Below are 15,397 nucleotides of genomic sequence, written 5' to 3'. Positions count from 1 at the left end.
TATACTTTCATAGTACAGAGTATCAGACTAAGCTTATGACATGTTGGCAAGAAAGGAATTGTTTGTCTTATTTTGTACTGATGGACATTTATGTTTTTCAGGTCTGACTTCGGCAAATGTTTTCAACCTACTGAAAGAAAACTTTAGGTCTTTTATAAATGCAGATGTGAGCACACTCCCAGGTAAATATAGCACACTTTGAAAATTGGATTGCCCAGGATAAGTAGAAAATGTTGGTAATTGAATAGAAATTCAGTATTGGACCTTTTGTTTAAAAAATATTAAGTGCCTACCATATTTACTTGAATATAAGAGGTTTTTTTTCCCCCATTCATCATGATGGGGAGGAGCCTCTCATTTTATATTCAAGCGGGGGCCAAGCAATTTGGTCAATTTGGGGGCTGCTAATACCACAGCACGGTGTAGTTAATGAGAACTATTTACAGCACTGTCAATCTTATGGCGCTAGCAGTCCCCAAACTGGCTAGCTTCTCTCATATTCAAGGTTTATAATAGCATCCCTGACGGGGACTATTAAAAGCCTTGGAAATGAAGAAACCAAGTTAATTTTGTGACTCCTAATACCAGTGTGCTGTGTACTTAAGGAACATTAAGGATTTCCATTAAATGTGGTTATGTGCATACACTGGGTAAGTTCATAGTCTCTTTTCAGACTGTTCATTTAAAATTGAGCACACGGTATATTTTTGTGGTATTTGACTAGCTCTCCAGCTACTCTAATAGATTAATCAAGACGAATTATTTGACAGATTCCATTAAAACCTGTTGAATAATATATTTATATAATCTTTGTGGTTTTAACCATCCCTAGTAGTACTTTGCATAATAATATATTAAGTATTGATATTAAGTGATTAAGTATTGCAGTTAAATGTTCATTTAGTCCACCCACCCTAAATGTTGTATTTGTTTGTATTGCCAGGTGTGTGTGGTATGGAGGTAGTTAGGGGGGAAAATGTGATGTCACTTCATCTAGTATTTGTAAAATGGAGTTTTTGTTGTGTCTCTGTGAGGGGTTGTACAATGACTTTGTTGAACTACAAGATTGTAACTTGTTCCTAGCAGCTTCAGCAATGTAATTCAGTAATGTTGAAAACTACCTGTAGGAGCAATGGCCTGGGAGCTCTTTCTCTACTGCCTCTGACTTGTTGCAGTGCCTCTGCTAAGTAAATCCCTTTGTGGCATGGTTGAGGCCTGATCCTAAGAAATAAAGAGCTTTTTCTGGTGGAGCTCAGCACTTGTATATTATCTTGCCACTTATCCTTGCAACAATTGAAGGATCCTATGGGATTTGATGCTTTTAGTTTCAATTGTGATGCCAAAAGCAAACTAGTGTTTGAGTGACACTAGCATATTAAAATGTGATCATTAATTGGGTTGTTTGCAAAACCTTGAGAGAGAAACCATGACATCGCAGTGTTGATAACTTGTCCAAAATGTCATTGTTATTCAGTTCAGTTTACCGTGAATGGAAATGGCAAATTACAGTTGTCTAATTTAACCCAGATTGGAATGGAAGGAATTTATAGCGGTGACTAGATCCTACACATATAATTTAATGTGATGTTCTTCATGTGTTGCAAATTGGGAATGTGTATGTTTCTGTCTTAGGAAATACTTGAGAAATAAGGGTTTGTTTGTTTGGGTTTTTTTTTTGGTAGTATCTTTTATTGAACAAACTATATAGTTGGGAGAGAAGTTATCCAAATGTTCAGGTACAAAGTGCCCCTTAGTTATATTATAACAAAGTATTCTTACCTAGATTACTTTTATAGTGTAGACTAGTGCAGCACATGGCTGTAGGGTGGGGCATGCTCATCATGCCTACTCCCTGCACCCACAGAGCACACCCCTCCCGTGTCTTGTTGCTCCTGGTGTAGGTGGGGACATGGTGCATGGCTGCAGGGTGCCATGTGGGGAGTGTGTCTGGGGACACGCCGTGCCCTGCGACCACGTGCTGCATTCGGCAGGAGCTGACTGTGCGCCCCTGCCCACTCCCCTCATGGCACCCTGCAGCCTCATGCCACGCATGCGCATTTGACCCGGAGCCTCATGGACAGAAATGGTAAGGCTTTTATTATATTAGAATTGGTCCTTAAGCTGACCAAAACAAAGCCTGCAATGATAAGGTATAGATTCACCAAAAGAAAGAACCCATAAAAAAACAACATGCTGTTGTCTTCTGACAACGCTCATATGCCAAATGACTAAATTACTTGAATTTCTAACTCGACCAAAACAGTAAGATTACATATACAATTCATCATTCAGAATCTTTCATGAGGGAGATTTTAAATGGAAGAGTGTATTATAGATGAATGGCTTATGATTAGACAAGGTTCTTTGGGTAAACCCAATATCTTTTATTAGACCAACTAAAACAGGGGCGGGCAATTATTTTGGGCGGAGGGCCGCTTACTGAGTTTTGGCAAGCCATCGAGGGCCACATGATAGGTGGCTGGGGCAGATAAATATTACTTTTCTAAATTTTATTGGGACCCCACAGGCTGGATAGAATGGCCTGGCGGGCCACATCTGGCCTGCAGGCCGCATTTTGCCCACCCCTGAACTAAAATATTTGGAAAAGTTCTTCTTTGCAAACTTTTGGGTACAAACACTCTTCTTGAGGCTGAGGAAGTTTGCAGTTGGTTTGTACTCCGTGGATGGAATGGAATAGAAGCCAGAAGCCAGTATGCAAGAATGCCAGTCAGTGAAAATTCAAATTGAGGCAGTCAGTGGGTGAGATACAGATTGAGGGGGAGGGATGTAGACTTCGTGATAAGAATATAAGTGGTAAATAGTAGAATGATTACCTAGCTTATGTTTAATAATTTGTTTCGTTTCATTTTAGCGTGCTCATTGACTGGTATTCCAGGCATGAGGAAGTGGTATTTTGCAAATCAAGTTGTAAGTGGGTTTTGCCAGGTAAGAGGGAGAAGTTTTATGAGTTCTGTAGCTGACTAAACAAACTTTGATCAACATAAACCAGACCGTAATTAATGCATTATTTTTGCTTCACTAGTTCTGCAGTCTGGACTGGGAAGAGATTAGTTTTGACTCAAAGAAAAATGAAACTGAACACTTTCTCCAAACAAATACTGAAGAATGCCTGGGTTTTGAGGAGGAAGATAGTAACAGCAGAGAGTCACTGTTGCTGACTGAGTAGGCTTATTAAACCTTTATTGAAACATATATTAATTTGATATTTAATAAGTACAGGTTGCATTTCAGGCAAGAGCTTTGGATTTTCGCCACCTGCAGCAAGACTTTTCCCATATCCATCTCAGCATCTTAGAATGCAATGCAAAAGAGGAGGAAGTCACTAATCCAACAATAAGTAAAAACCTTAAAGAAATGCATACAGTAAAAAAGGATGAGAATAATCTCAGGAAAAAACAGAAATAAGTTTCTTGCCTTCTAAAATAAAACGACCGAGGGGGGAAAAACAGTGCTTGTGAACAATACACTGAAACAACATAGCGCAACTTTCCTATGACATGAATTCAGGAAATACTTTAAAGAGGGTCAGATGGGTCAGATTTATGTTTCAAATTGCAAATTAAATAGTGAGGCAGTTACCAGTCTAAGTGGTTAATTAGCATGCAGTCTAAGTAATAATAAAGTAAAGTCACTGGCATTTGCCCTTCTTAACATAAAGGGAACCAAATGACTCTGTTCTTTTTATGATTTTGAACTATGGAAAACTCTTAGATTCCTAAGACCTTTTAATTTAAAATCCTAGGTTTTATGTGGTAAAGGTTTCAAAGCTATATGCACTTGCATTTTCATTTCTTGCATCCTAAAATATGCTTTGGCGTATTTCCTTTGGAAAATAAACTGCTGCAGAGTACACTTATATATAGAAACAAGTTTCGTGAGTTGGTGAAAATAAAATGATTTGTGCTAAATATAACTAGTATAATACCTACCTAACTGTTGGTAGTTAGCTGTGGTATTAACTTCTGGTCCTCATAAGGACACACATGTGAAATGGAAAATACGTTTGGTAATTCACTTTAGAGGGAGTCTAGGTTAATACACAGATCATAGGGCTAGGAACCAGATAACCTTAATTCTATCGTCAAGTGAGTCTCCTGTACGAAAGCACTTAACCTATTCTTTCTTCAGTAAAAGTGAAGATGACTGATGCATATTGGGTTCATTTGATGAAAATGTTAGTGTTTAACATCTTCAAAGTACTCTACAAAGTGATAAATATCACTTGCATCTTTCCAACTCAGTTCTAAATTATTATATATGTAATTTTGTTTCCCCAACTTAATCTCAGTGTTTATGAAGAAGCTGCAGAGAGTCTTCATCAGTTGTCAGACAAGCTCCCTGCTCCAGGTAATCATGCAATATGTGGAAATCAAAAAAATCAGTCTTCTGGAGAAGACCACTGAGAAGTATGTATTTATCATAATGGTTTGGAACTCTGTTTATGCAAAGCCGCACGGATAAGTAGACAAAAGCTAGTGGTACAGGAATGACAGCGTTTGCCCTCTGGCTTCACTCTAAACAGCTCCACAGAGGTAGTTGTTGGAAGAACTAATGGAGAAAATGTTACCGTTGCAAATCAGGTCAGGAGGAAGGGGGAATGGAAAGGGATTCAAGTGACCATGTAAGAAGATAAGAGAATAGTAGATATTGCTGAGAACAATGGTTAAGAAGGAGAATGAGGTAGCCTGTGTGAATACTCGATGTACAAAGCTGAGCAGGGAGGAGTAATTACAGAGAGCTTTGAAAATGACAGACAGCTTAAATTTGTTTTACCCTATAAAGGATGTGAGCAGTAGAGAGGTTTAAAGGGAATGAAAATCAGCTTGACAGGCATTACCAACTGCAGTTTGTGTATAGATATATATATTTCAGTATTTAAATACAATATGCTTAAATATTGTATTAATAGTAGTACATTTAGATATTTTTAGATTTGCATTTAGATTTTACATATAAACCTAAGTATTTCTAAAAGAGTGTTTTAGGAAGCCAGGGAGACTGTTGCAGTAGTTGAGGCAGAGTTGTAGGATAGGAAGAGAAGAATGGCACATGCATATGTCAATCAGGAAGAAATTGGGCACAGTCCAGATGTGTTGGGTAGAATAAGAGAGAGAGGAGAATAAGAGGCTTCAGTGACAGGAGAACCAGAGTTGTTGATGCTGATAGAGAAGGAGGGAAAACAATAAATTCGGTTTTGTCTGTGTTAACTATAAGCGGATGACTAACCATCCAAAAGGTAATGCTAAAAAAAGCCATCTAGAAATACTTCAAATCTTGTACCTAAATTACTTGTGGTGGTCCCTTTAATACATTTAATAGTAGTCCGTAATAAGGCATGCTTTCTGTGGTGTATTTTGCTAAGTTTGATTAAATCCTTAAAATAAGATGAATGCTTGTTTCCAGAACTTGAATGTATCATAGTAATTTTGCAGCATATGTAATTGCATTTATAGGAAGAGCTATGGTTGATGTAATACTACAGACTGGTGAACCTGATGCCCCCAAGTTAAAAGACTGCTTGCCTGCCATTGGTGCCCTGAAACATCTGAGAGAATGGCACTCTGCAAAAATCACAATAATAGCAAATGACTGTAAAGGGTATGGGTTTTTTTATTTGATATATGCAAACAAAATCATTTTTTGTTTTGGGTATGCTGCTGTTTTGAAACTAAGTTCATGAACTTTCATAGCACTTGACAGGCATTTTTTAAGAATTTACGGATTTCTCATGTCATTTTTAAAAAGAGTTCCGGGCAGTTTTGTTATTTAAATATCTTGCATTTTTTTTCTTTGTCAAAACCATGTGTTTACAATATCTATTATTAACAAAGCAAAGATAAAATATAGCATTTAATTTTCTCTTGTACATACTTTCCCCTTTATTTTGCATAAAGTGTTCTATGAAGTTAATATGTTACAGTACATGATGATTATTATTAACTATTAGTAGATTTTGATCTGGTTTTGTAAAATGGATATAAACTTGTTGGTTTTGTCATTTTGAAGTTGTTGATTACTTTCAGCATTTCTAATTTAATGATTGCATTCTTTGGCCTCCCCTAGACAACACAATATAATGACTTTTTCTAGCTTTTAAGTGCTTTCACTTGTACTTAAATGGCTTTATTAATGTACCTCAATAACAAACGAAACAAAACAGTTAACTTAGTACAGAAAATTCCTTCTCTTCTAATTAATAAATGCTGAGCTCTTGATATCCAGCAGAGTGTATTTTATTCTGAGCCACAACTCTCCTCAACAGCTTTCTTTCTGTGGAGAGAAAAAAGCATCGTAATAAGTCCAGCCATGCAAATTACAATCATCTGCTATTATGTACTTTTTTTTGTCAAAATTTCAAGCGTGGTGCTTGAGAGACGGCTTTAATTTTATATTGTTAGGAACATGGTAAACAAAAATGCGGTAATGCATAATTCTTGGATAGACCCTAAAAAGAATACTTTTTAGCTACAGGAAGCATCTACTTATTGTGCAATGCCTGTTAACATGTATGGGGGGATATAGAAAAAAATGAACCAATATATCATGAGTGGAAAAACCCTTACTAATCTCAAACAATATTGATTACTGATTCCTTGGGCAGCTTACTTTTGATCAGATAAGCTTAGGCCTGTCTTGTGCTGCACAAAATGAGGCAATCTGGGCCTGTTCTTTCAGTATGCCAAGGCAAAGAAATAACAAGGGAAGGGAAAGCCTCTAATTGGCAAAAGAAGGTGATGTTTTCTCTTTCCATCACCATCTCTTACTTCATTAGATGGCAAACTATGGAGTATGCAGACTGCAAATAATGGGCTGATGAAGAGGTATACTTATGTTGCAGTCAGTACTGACTGCAGTGGTATGTAGTGTTTATATCTGAGGCTAGAAGTAGATGTTGCCAAGTAAAGCAGATCGTTTGTGTTGTGGTGTGTCATGGCACAGTTGATCTGCTTCATTAGACAAAAAATATGTTGCCCCTTGTCCCACCCTTGTTCTCTGCTTTCCTCCCTCAGCGAGACCTGTCCCCAACAATCGTAGGAGTGGGTCTGAATAAGCAGGTAAACTGGGGCTTTTCCCTGCTCAATGAGAGACGTTTCTGTGATTGCAGGGGATGGGTCTGGCTGAGCAGGGAACCCCAACTTTCCCACTTTTGGAGAGGCATCCTTAGATTCCCTGTGCTGCTTCTCTGTAAGCAGGGAAAGCGGCAGGGCTTAAGGGGCCCTCAAGATCCTCCTGCCTGGGTGGCTGGAGAGTAGGGGTGGCTCAGGCTGCCCTGCTCTCCTGCCACAGAGCTAATGGATGTCTGCCACAATAAACCGGCAGTCTGTTACTGCCTTTTGTTGCACCACTGATTTTGTTCCTTTGTGGTGTAACAAGGGGAAGGGGTAACAATGTCTACTTGCTCACAATTTGTGCTGCCATAAAAATTGTTATGGTGGCACAAATGAGACATCGGGCAGTATCTTTTTCCACTCTGAACTACATTAACCCTAGTTATGTTGGGAACCTGTGGCAGCATGGAGCTCAGTATATGCTGCAGAACCAACCTGAGAAGCTGGAAGATCATTTAGGTGATTAGCTTGGGCCAAGCTCTATGCTACAGTCTGCTGGAACTAGACTGCTACTAGTACCCAAACTAATCCTTTTAAAGTCAGCTCAAGTACAGACACCCTGTGCTACAGTGAGTCACAGCAGGGACTACAGAATTTGCCTAGATGGCTACTGCTTGATATGTGCCCAGGTTGACTGCTTTTTCCTGGTAGAGCATGAAAATGCTCTCTGAAGGAGTAAGTGTCAGCATATCTGTATTATTTTGTATAAATAGTCATACATGTTTACCTTTGTAGGTTTTAGTGCCTAGCTATATTAGATGCGTTGAATTAAGTCTTGCTGCATGTTCACTTATAAAACTAAATTAAATAAGAAATTGATTACTTTTTCCTTATGTATACAGCAACTGGCAAAAAATTGCAGACTACCTGTCAGCAGATGTTGTAGCTTTAGATGATCTAAAAAATATTATTGACTCAAAAGAGCTGTGGAGGGGGAAGATTCAGATATGGGAAAGAAAGGTAAATAGCTGTTTCTACTTGTGATCAACTTTTTCTAGGACACTGTAATTGCTGTACAATACAAATTGTGTCAAAGTCTTAATCAAAATGCTTTCAGCTGGATTTCTTTTAACAATCTAGTTGGATGGAAAATGATTAAAAATAATATTTTTTTCTGATTAAAAATGTGAGTTATTTTAAAATATAACTAAAATGTAAAGCTTCATGCTTTCAGTATCTTAAGTATGGATTTAAGAGTCTAACTTTTAATCATTAATTTTTTACAACCTTTTTGTTTTGTAGTTAAAATAAACCAAAAAAACCCAAAAACAATTTGTTGTCTGGTCCAAGTCCTTTCCTTCTTTCTGTGCTATTTTGTGGGGCTTATCTAAATGGTCTAATATTGTAATTCTGCACAGATCAGGAACTGTTCAGCTGTAGAAGAAAATGAATATATTTTTCAGTGTCGAGTATCTTGGATGTAGTATATTGTTACAATTAAAATTTATTATGCTTAAAGCATGACACTTTCAGTAGTCGGTGGCACACAAGAAACAAATGTTGCTAGCATTGCTAGTGTGGGCATGGGCAAAATATGGCCTGCGGGATCTTACTGTTTAAAATTCATTTGGATCTGACCTCTGGGTGGCTGGCAGCTCTGGCCACCACATGGTTGGGTCAGACTGCTTCCATCCAGCAGCATCAGCCCTTGATACAGCGGCATCAACTGTAAACCTGGGCCAGGCTTCTGCCGCAGCAGGCAGGTAGCAGCATCACCTGTGGACTCAATCAGCAGATTCAGGAGCCCTGACACAACCTGCTGATGGTGTCCACTGCCCTCCTAGCACAGTGGAAGCTCCCGCCTGGAGCCCTGACCTGGAACTCATTGGCAGTGTCAGCTGTGCACACAGGCAGGAGCTTCTGCCATATTGGGCAGGCATCAGCTGTGACGCTGCCAGCAGATTCCACATTGGGGCTCCTGAACCTGCTAGCTGCGCCCACAGCTAATGCTGCTGCCTGCCTGCTGCAGTGGAAGCCCCTATCTGGGTCCACAGCTGAGCTTTGGGGCTCCTGTCAAACTACAGCTCCTGCCAGGTTCTGAAGGAAGGGAGAGAAAAACAGAGAGTTGGGTGTGGCCCTCATCAGCTCCCCCAAACTTATTAAGTGGCCCTACAGTCGCAATAATTGCTCACCCCTGATCTAGCTGCATTTGACTACCCAGTCTGAATGACCAAATACCAACTTATAGCTGGGTTGACTGGGGATAGACTTCTGCACAAACCTGGTGGGATGCCTAACCGTGTGCCTCTGGACCCATGGTGCAATACATTAACTGGTCTGCCACTGTACCCTTGGTGCAGAATTCCTAACATTCTTGCCAAGTTATTCAGTTCTGTTGGCATCAGCCTGAATACAGGCATATCCTTTAAAAGTAATGGTCTGTCAGAGTGCAGAGAAATGGGTCCATTATTAAAATGAGACATTATTAAAATAATGCTGTGTTTTGTATCATTTTGCCTGTTATTTAATAGATGCATTAAGAACTGGAGCCTAATTCATTCTCCCTGTCCTTTTCTAATATACTTTCTGGGTGTTTTTTTAGTTTGGATCTGAAGTTAGGTTTCCAGAGTTCTGCATAAGGGGTGTCTCAGCAAAGCCATTCAGCACTTCTCATTTAAATACTTGCTTTGCTGCCAAGAACACAACAGAATCAAAGAATAGCAATATTTTGCCAGAGGTAAGACCTATGTTTTGATCTTTTTTGAACCACTACAGTTTATAATTTTTACCTTCGTGAGAAAATTAATAATGAGGGAAATGGTACTTAGGATTCAGAAATGAAGTTAGAAGTAATAACTACATAATGTACAGGCTTGTTTTGTTCCTATTTTTGTCTAGATATTGTCGGCGACATTTGGTTTAATTAATTACATGTTCTCTAAAATGGGATAGTATATATTCACAGCAGAAGTGGCAAGATGGTTCTGATTTTTAGCATTCAGAGAATTCAGTGTTCAGTAAATGCATTGCTGTAACATGCATACTGTCTGTATTTACATTTTCTGGTTTATTTTGGAGTTAATTTTAGAAGTAGAATTTGGAATTAGAATTTTCCTTTCAGTGGACATTGGTCTCTATTATTGGTCCCAAAATATATATTTTTCTGGTGCAGCAAAAATTTTTAAAATATATGATTAACTGGTAAGTTATAATCACGACAGAGCTGTTTATATAAAATTGTTTGGTCTGCCCTTGGATAATTTTTTTGTTTGTTTTTGAGGGAAGATGTGATGAGTGGTCTTGTATATCTGAGATGGGCTAGGATGTATAATAGATGAAACCTATTAGACACCAGCATACCATATTTACCTGCACAAAAATACAATTAAAAATCTATAGATTACCCCCCCCCCCCCCCCCCAAAAAAAAAAAGTACTTTAAAATTGTGGTGTGCGTCTTAAGCAAGGAATTTATTTATTTATTTATTTATTCCCCCCTGCATGGAATAGAAGCACGGAGAGACTGTAAGATGGCTGCTATGGGTCTTCCTCCTCTTTCCCATTTCCCCATCAGTACACAAAGAAAGCGGGGCAGAGTCCTCATCAGCAGCTACAGTTTTAACCCTTTCACAACTGAATTGGTAGGGAAAGAACTTAATCTTCAGCTCATTCACAATGCCTTCTCTGCCCAAACAAAAGCAGCCGGTTCAGCTGTGAAAGGGTTAAAACTGTACCTTTTGACAGAGCAGGTAGGGAGGGTGAGTGAGCTGAAGATTAAGCTCTGTACCTGCTCCATGTAGCCATAATGCTGGGCTTCATTCTGCCTTCCCCAAAACAAGGTGCATGCCCCCATTAAGACGTAGTATGTGAGAAAATATGATATGTTTGTCCTCTTAAAAATATTTAGTTATATTGTTCTGGAAAACCTTTTTCCCTCTCCCCTACCCCGTGTACTCATTTAAATGTGTTCTAAAATATGGTCCCAGTGCGGCAAAGCACCCAAACAAGACTTATTTCAATAAAGTATCAAATATAAAGTTCTAAATTTTACTTTTGTTTCAGGTTTTCCATTATTATGGTCCTGCACTACAATTTTTGCAGATGGTGGTGCTTTCAGACTTACCCTCCTGTTTTGTATCGGATCTGGAGTTTGAGCTGTATCCTTTTTGTTTCAGAGCTGATCTTTCTCCTCCCCCTCAAATGTGTATCTAGAGTGGGTGGACATATATATCTTGTCTCTAGGCTAGGAATACGACCAAGAAGCGTTAGCCCCTTGTTCTTGCTTTGAACCCCCCAAATGCTAGAAATCAGACAACTTAATTGCCATACAGAAGTGGTGAATGCTCTGAGTCTTAGTCCTGGTTTGGTGTCTTAATATGTGGTCAGTGCTGCTCTGAGGTGGTTATATTGTTAGCCAATATTCTAGGCATGGAGTGAGAGGGTGCATCCAGACGAGTGCAGATCTGCAGCGCCACACACTGCATATGCAGGCCTTCTCCACATTGCTACTTTGCAGCAGTGTCCCTGGAGAACCCGAGGTAACCCCCCCCCACTCCAGTTTTGGGCAGTGTACACTGCTGCCACATGTGCCGCCCCGCTTTTTTGGGGGGGCACATGTGGCAGCAGTGTACACTGCCCAAAACTGGAGCCTGGCTGGCTGGAGCCACACTCCAGCTGGTGACCAGACTCCCTGCTGTAGGAGTGCTGAGGCTGCAGCTCCTGGAAGCCCCCAGGACCTCAGGTAAGGCTGCTGGGGCCAGCACAGTTGCTGGCCCTAGACTTCCTTATCCCACCTGCTGTGCACCAGAGCATGCATGTCCCCAGGGAACACCGTGCCAAATAGCAACAATACACCTTTGTGCTGCTGCTACTTGTCCCCAAGAAAATGCATGTGCCCACTCATAGAATCACACCCAGAGGAGGCAGTGATGTGCTTCTTTGCAGTGCTTTTGGGCCCAGTATGGAAACAGTATAAACATGTCTCCTGTATGGGGTGGGGGTAGTATTGGAAAGGTTAGGAAATGTTGGAGAGGCACAAAGATTAGTGGTGTGTTCCCTTTAATTTGCTGCACTTTGAATATATTTTAAAGTTATTTTAATGGTTCCTAGAATCGATAGATAGGCACCATTTTAACATTTTGTAACATCAAATATATAAAGTAATGACATACTCATGTTGCTTGATTACAATATTTCTTCTGATTATTCCACTAATAACATTTAAGCATTGGTTGGTTTATAGGTTGGGATACTATGGTAGTTTTCTTTCTGTAGCACTTTCATTGCTAGGCAACAAATATTGGTGGTAAGAAAACTTACAGAAATACCTTTGGGTGGATGCTTGAAGATTATACTGTTTTGGATCTCCAGAGAAAACTTGATAAGAACTAAGTATGATGTCTATTAGGGCTAGCATTTATATAAAAATTAGGGAATGTCTTTCAAAAGTCTTTTTGACTATTGAAGATTTCAGATGAATGTTGCTTTTTCTGTGTTTAGTAAATTCAAAATAAAAACTGGAGGTAACGGGATAAAAGATGTTTAATAACATTTTCATACCCAATGATTTTCCTCAAAGCTAAAACAATCAGTTGGTTGAACACTTTTGAAAGACCGTATAGAATATAAAGCTTTTGTGAGTAAGCGTGCATTTAAAATGCAAAGTTTGAGCTATTAATTGGACTATAGTCTTATGTTGTGTGGTAAACATTAGAACTTTGCTAAATAGAGAAGGAAAAGTGACTTTTAAGAAATACATTCATATTTGGATACTAGCAAGAATTTGTCTAAGGAAAAGATTGACCAAATTAAATTTGCAGAGGAAGAAGGCTTAAAATAAAACTAGCCTAGTAAAAAACCCCCCCACATAATTGTAAAACATATTTAGTGACACTTGATTCTCGATTTAATGCAACAAGTAGATGTGGTTAACTGATCATTTATGGTACACAGTATTTAAATTTACTCTGTTATGCCATCTAAGAACAGACATTTAGCTCTTGCTAAAATAAAACAAAGCTCATACAACTTTATTTTAAGGTTATATGAGCTTTGTTTTATTTTAGCAAGAGCTAAATATCTGTTTATTGGCTGATCTTTTAAACAAGAATGCTCTATTAATGGACATTCATATGCTGAATTCCCCTTTCTTTTCCACCCCAATTCTTGAAAAGCCTCCTTTTTTAAGAAGCAAGACACTACTTCTCATGGTTGCAAAGAGGGCCTTAGCTACTTTTCAGTGGTATTACATGGAGAGCCCAGAAAAAGACGCTGATGTCTTAGTACTTTCCATTCCCCTCCCCTTCCTTAGCAAGAGTTGAATAGTGCTAATTAGTTTGAGCATTTGTGACACTTTCTTTTTGCACCAAGTTCTCCAAAGCTGGGTAATTATCCCTATCTGATATTCACTCAGGATGCTGTGATACTCAAGTCAATTAAAGTACTCCCCAACACTTCTAGTGATCACGCTATTCTATTGAACTACTCCCACGTCCATTTACTGGCCTCTGCATATAGAGAAAACTGAGTGAGAAATTCCTTCTTCCTAGTCCAAAGTTTTTCATAATAGAGTTATAAAGATATTAATTTAAAGAGATTTTTCACTTATATTGGAACTGACACTAGGGCAGTTCCTTACTAGACTGAAGACTATCTTATCCTCTTAGCATGCTTACTTGATAAATTCTGAATTCCTTATACAAAGCGTGTATGGGAATATTTGCACAGTTTGAAAGACATTCATCTTCTAGGAATGCTGCTATCCATTGTACTTTGAGATCATTATTACTATGGATTAATATGTCGTATGCAAATAACGTGGACAGGAGTTGTTGGTAAAAGATTTCTTTATAACCTATTAAAATCAAGTAGGCTTGCAGCATTCACTATTTATCACAGATTTTGTAGGTTGAAGTATAAAGTGCATTAAAAGTATCAAATTATCTTTGGTTAATTGCATTTAGCATAGGTAGGTGGGTTAACAGGAAAGGAGGCCAGCTGTAAGAGGAAGGGGCCATGAGGGTTTTTGGTATGTCATTTATCTTGTTATAGCAACACTTGGCTAACACTGAGCTTTTTGTGTGAAGAAAATTTATACAGATTGCTTTGGTATGGAGACAGACTTCCACAAATTCTGAATATTGCAATATGTACAAACCAGAAGAAATCTATGTCTAAGCAGCTTTTTGCCTTGGAAGCAAGGTGTCTGCTGCAATCAGAGGAATGCTTGCTGCCAATATATACAACATACCCACACTAGCTTTAATTTGCCTAGGTCAGACACTCAAAGCAGCACAGTTGTGGCAGCATGGGCTGCACGAGCATGCCAAAGATCTCGGGCTTTTATTTGGCTGCTGAGCATGCACTGCCTGGCTTCACTGCTGTTGGTACCCAGGGTAGTTAAGTTAAAGCTAGCTTGGCTATGTCTACACTTGCTGGAGACACCACCTATTGCAATGTAGAAACACCACTGGATACAAAACATTTAGATCAGGGGTTAGAAACCTTTTGGCCTGTGGGCTAGATCTAGCTTGTGAAGAGATCTGAGACCAGCCTGTGGCTTACTAACCTGCTTATCCCCAACTGTCCCAGCTGTCTTTGCACTTCGCAGAGGGTTGCTCTCTTGTCCCATTCTCCCCCCACCCCCCTTTCTGCCCCGCATCTTCCCTTGTCACACTGCAGCTTCTGCTTACCATTGCTGCCTAATTATCCATTGAAGCTTGTCACTCAGCACATTTTCCAGCTGAGGTTGCTTGGGGGCGGTGGGATGGCAAGAGAACAGTCTTGTATAATTCATGAAATACTTCCTGTTTAAGCCCCCAGTAAAGAACAATTACCAGTCTTGTTCTGACCGCTTAATCAGAATAGATACTACAATGAATAAACAAACACCTATATTAACCCAAAAGCTTTATTATAATAGGGTGGTGTTTTGCATTCAGTGAGGCCCTTGTATGTTGAATGGTTCAGAGTAAAGCATATAAATATTGTGTGTCTACTTAACTAGGCATCTATTCTATTACTGAAGTCTAAAGGATATACTTAAGGTATGTCCACTCTGCTTTAAGTGAAGTGAAGGCCTCAGTATCTTGGGGTGTAAGGCAGGGGCAGGCAGTTACAGGTCAGTCGCATCTTACACGGGGGTTAGGTGCTGAAGTCAGTGCGTAAGGTGAAAATTGGTGACTGTACGCAGGGTGGGAGGGGGGCGGGGCTTGAGTTTTCACGTGGCGCCATGCTTAGAGCTGTGTGGCCGGCGGCAGCGGCACAGCGCAGGGTGGTGGTGGGGATGGCTGCGTGCCACCCGGCCACCACCATCTTGCTGCTGCGGCC

At 39.5% G+C, this 15,397-nt stretch overlaps 1 protein-coding gene across 2 annotated transcripts in view; it reads left to right on the top strand.

Moving 5' to 3' along the window:
• Positions 1 to 10: 10 nt before the first annotated feature.
• The window catches only part of LOC102384171 (mdm2-binding protein-like), a 36,679-nt gene continuing 21,292 nt past the window's right edge, over positions 11 to 15,397 (top strand). For both annotated transcript variants that reach the window (XM_025195634.1, XM_025195635.1), the window contains exons 1-8: positions 11 to 182; positions 2,873 to 2,946; positions 3,044 to 3,183; positions 4,310 to 4,368; positions 5,475 to 5,619; positions 7,973 to 8,090; positions 9,673 to 9,807; positions 11,132 to 11,226. In XM_025195634.1, coding sequence (XP_025051419.1) covers positions 41 to 182; positions 2,873 to 2,946; positions 3,044 to 3,183; positions 4,310 to 4,368; positions 5,475 to 5,619; positions 7,973 to 8,090; positions 9,673 to 9,807; positions 11,132 to 11,226 — 908 coding nt within the window. In that variant the 5' untranslated portion in view covers positions 11 to 40. The remainder of the gene's footprint in view (positions 183 to 2,872; positions 2,947 to 3,043; positions 3,184 to 4,309; positions 4,369 to 5,474; positions 5,620 to 7,972; positions 8,091 to 9,672; positions 9,808 to 11,131; positions 11,227 to 15,397) is intronic.

The sequence above is a fragment of the Alligator sinensis genome, unplaced genomic scaffold (genome assembly GCF_000455745.1).
Source record: "Alligator sinensis unplaced genomic scaffold, ASM45574v1 scaffold895_2, whole genome shotgun sequence".
Taxonomy (NCBI): domain Eukaryota; kingdom Metazoa; phylum Chordata; order Crocodylia; family Alligatoridae; genus Alligator; species Alligator sinensis.
Note: the sequence above shows the minus strand (reverse complement) of the source record. Positions and strands in the feature narration are given on the sequence as shown.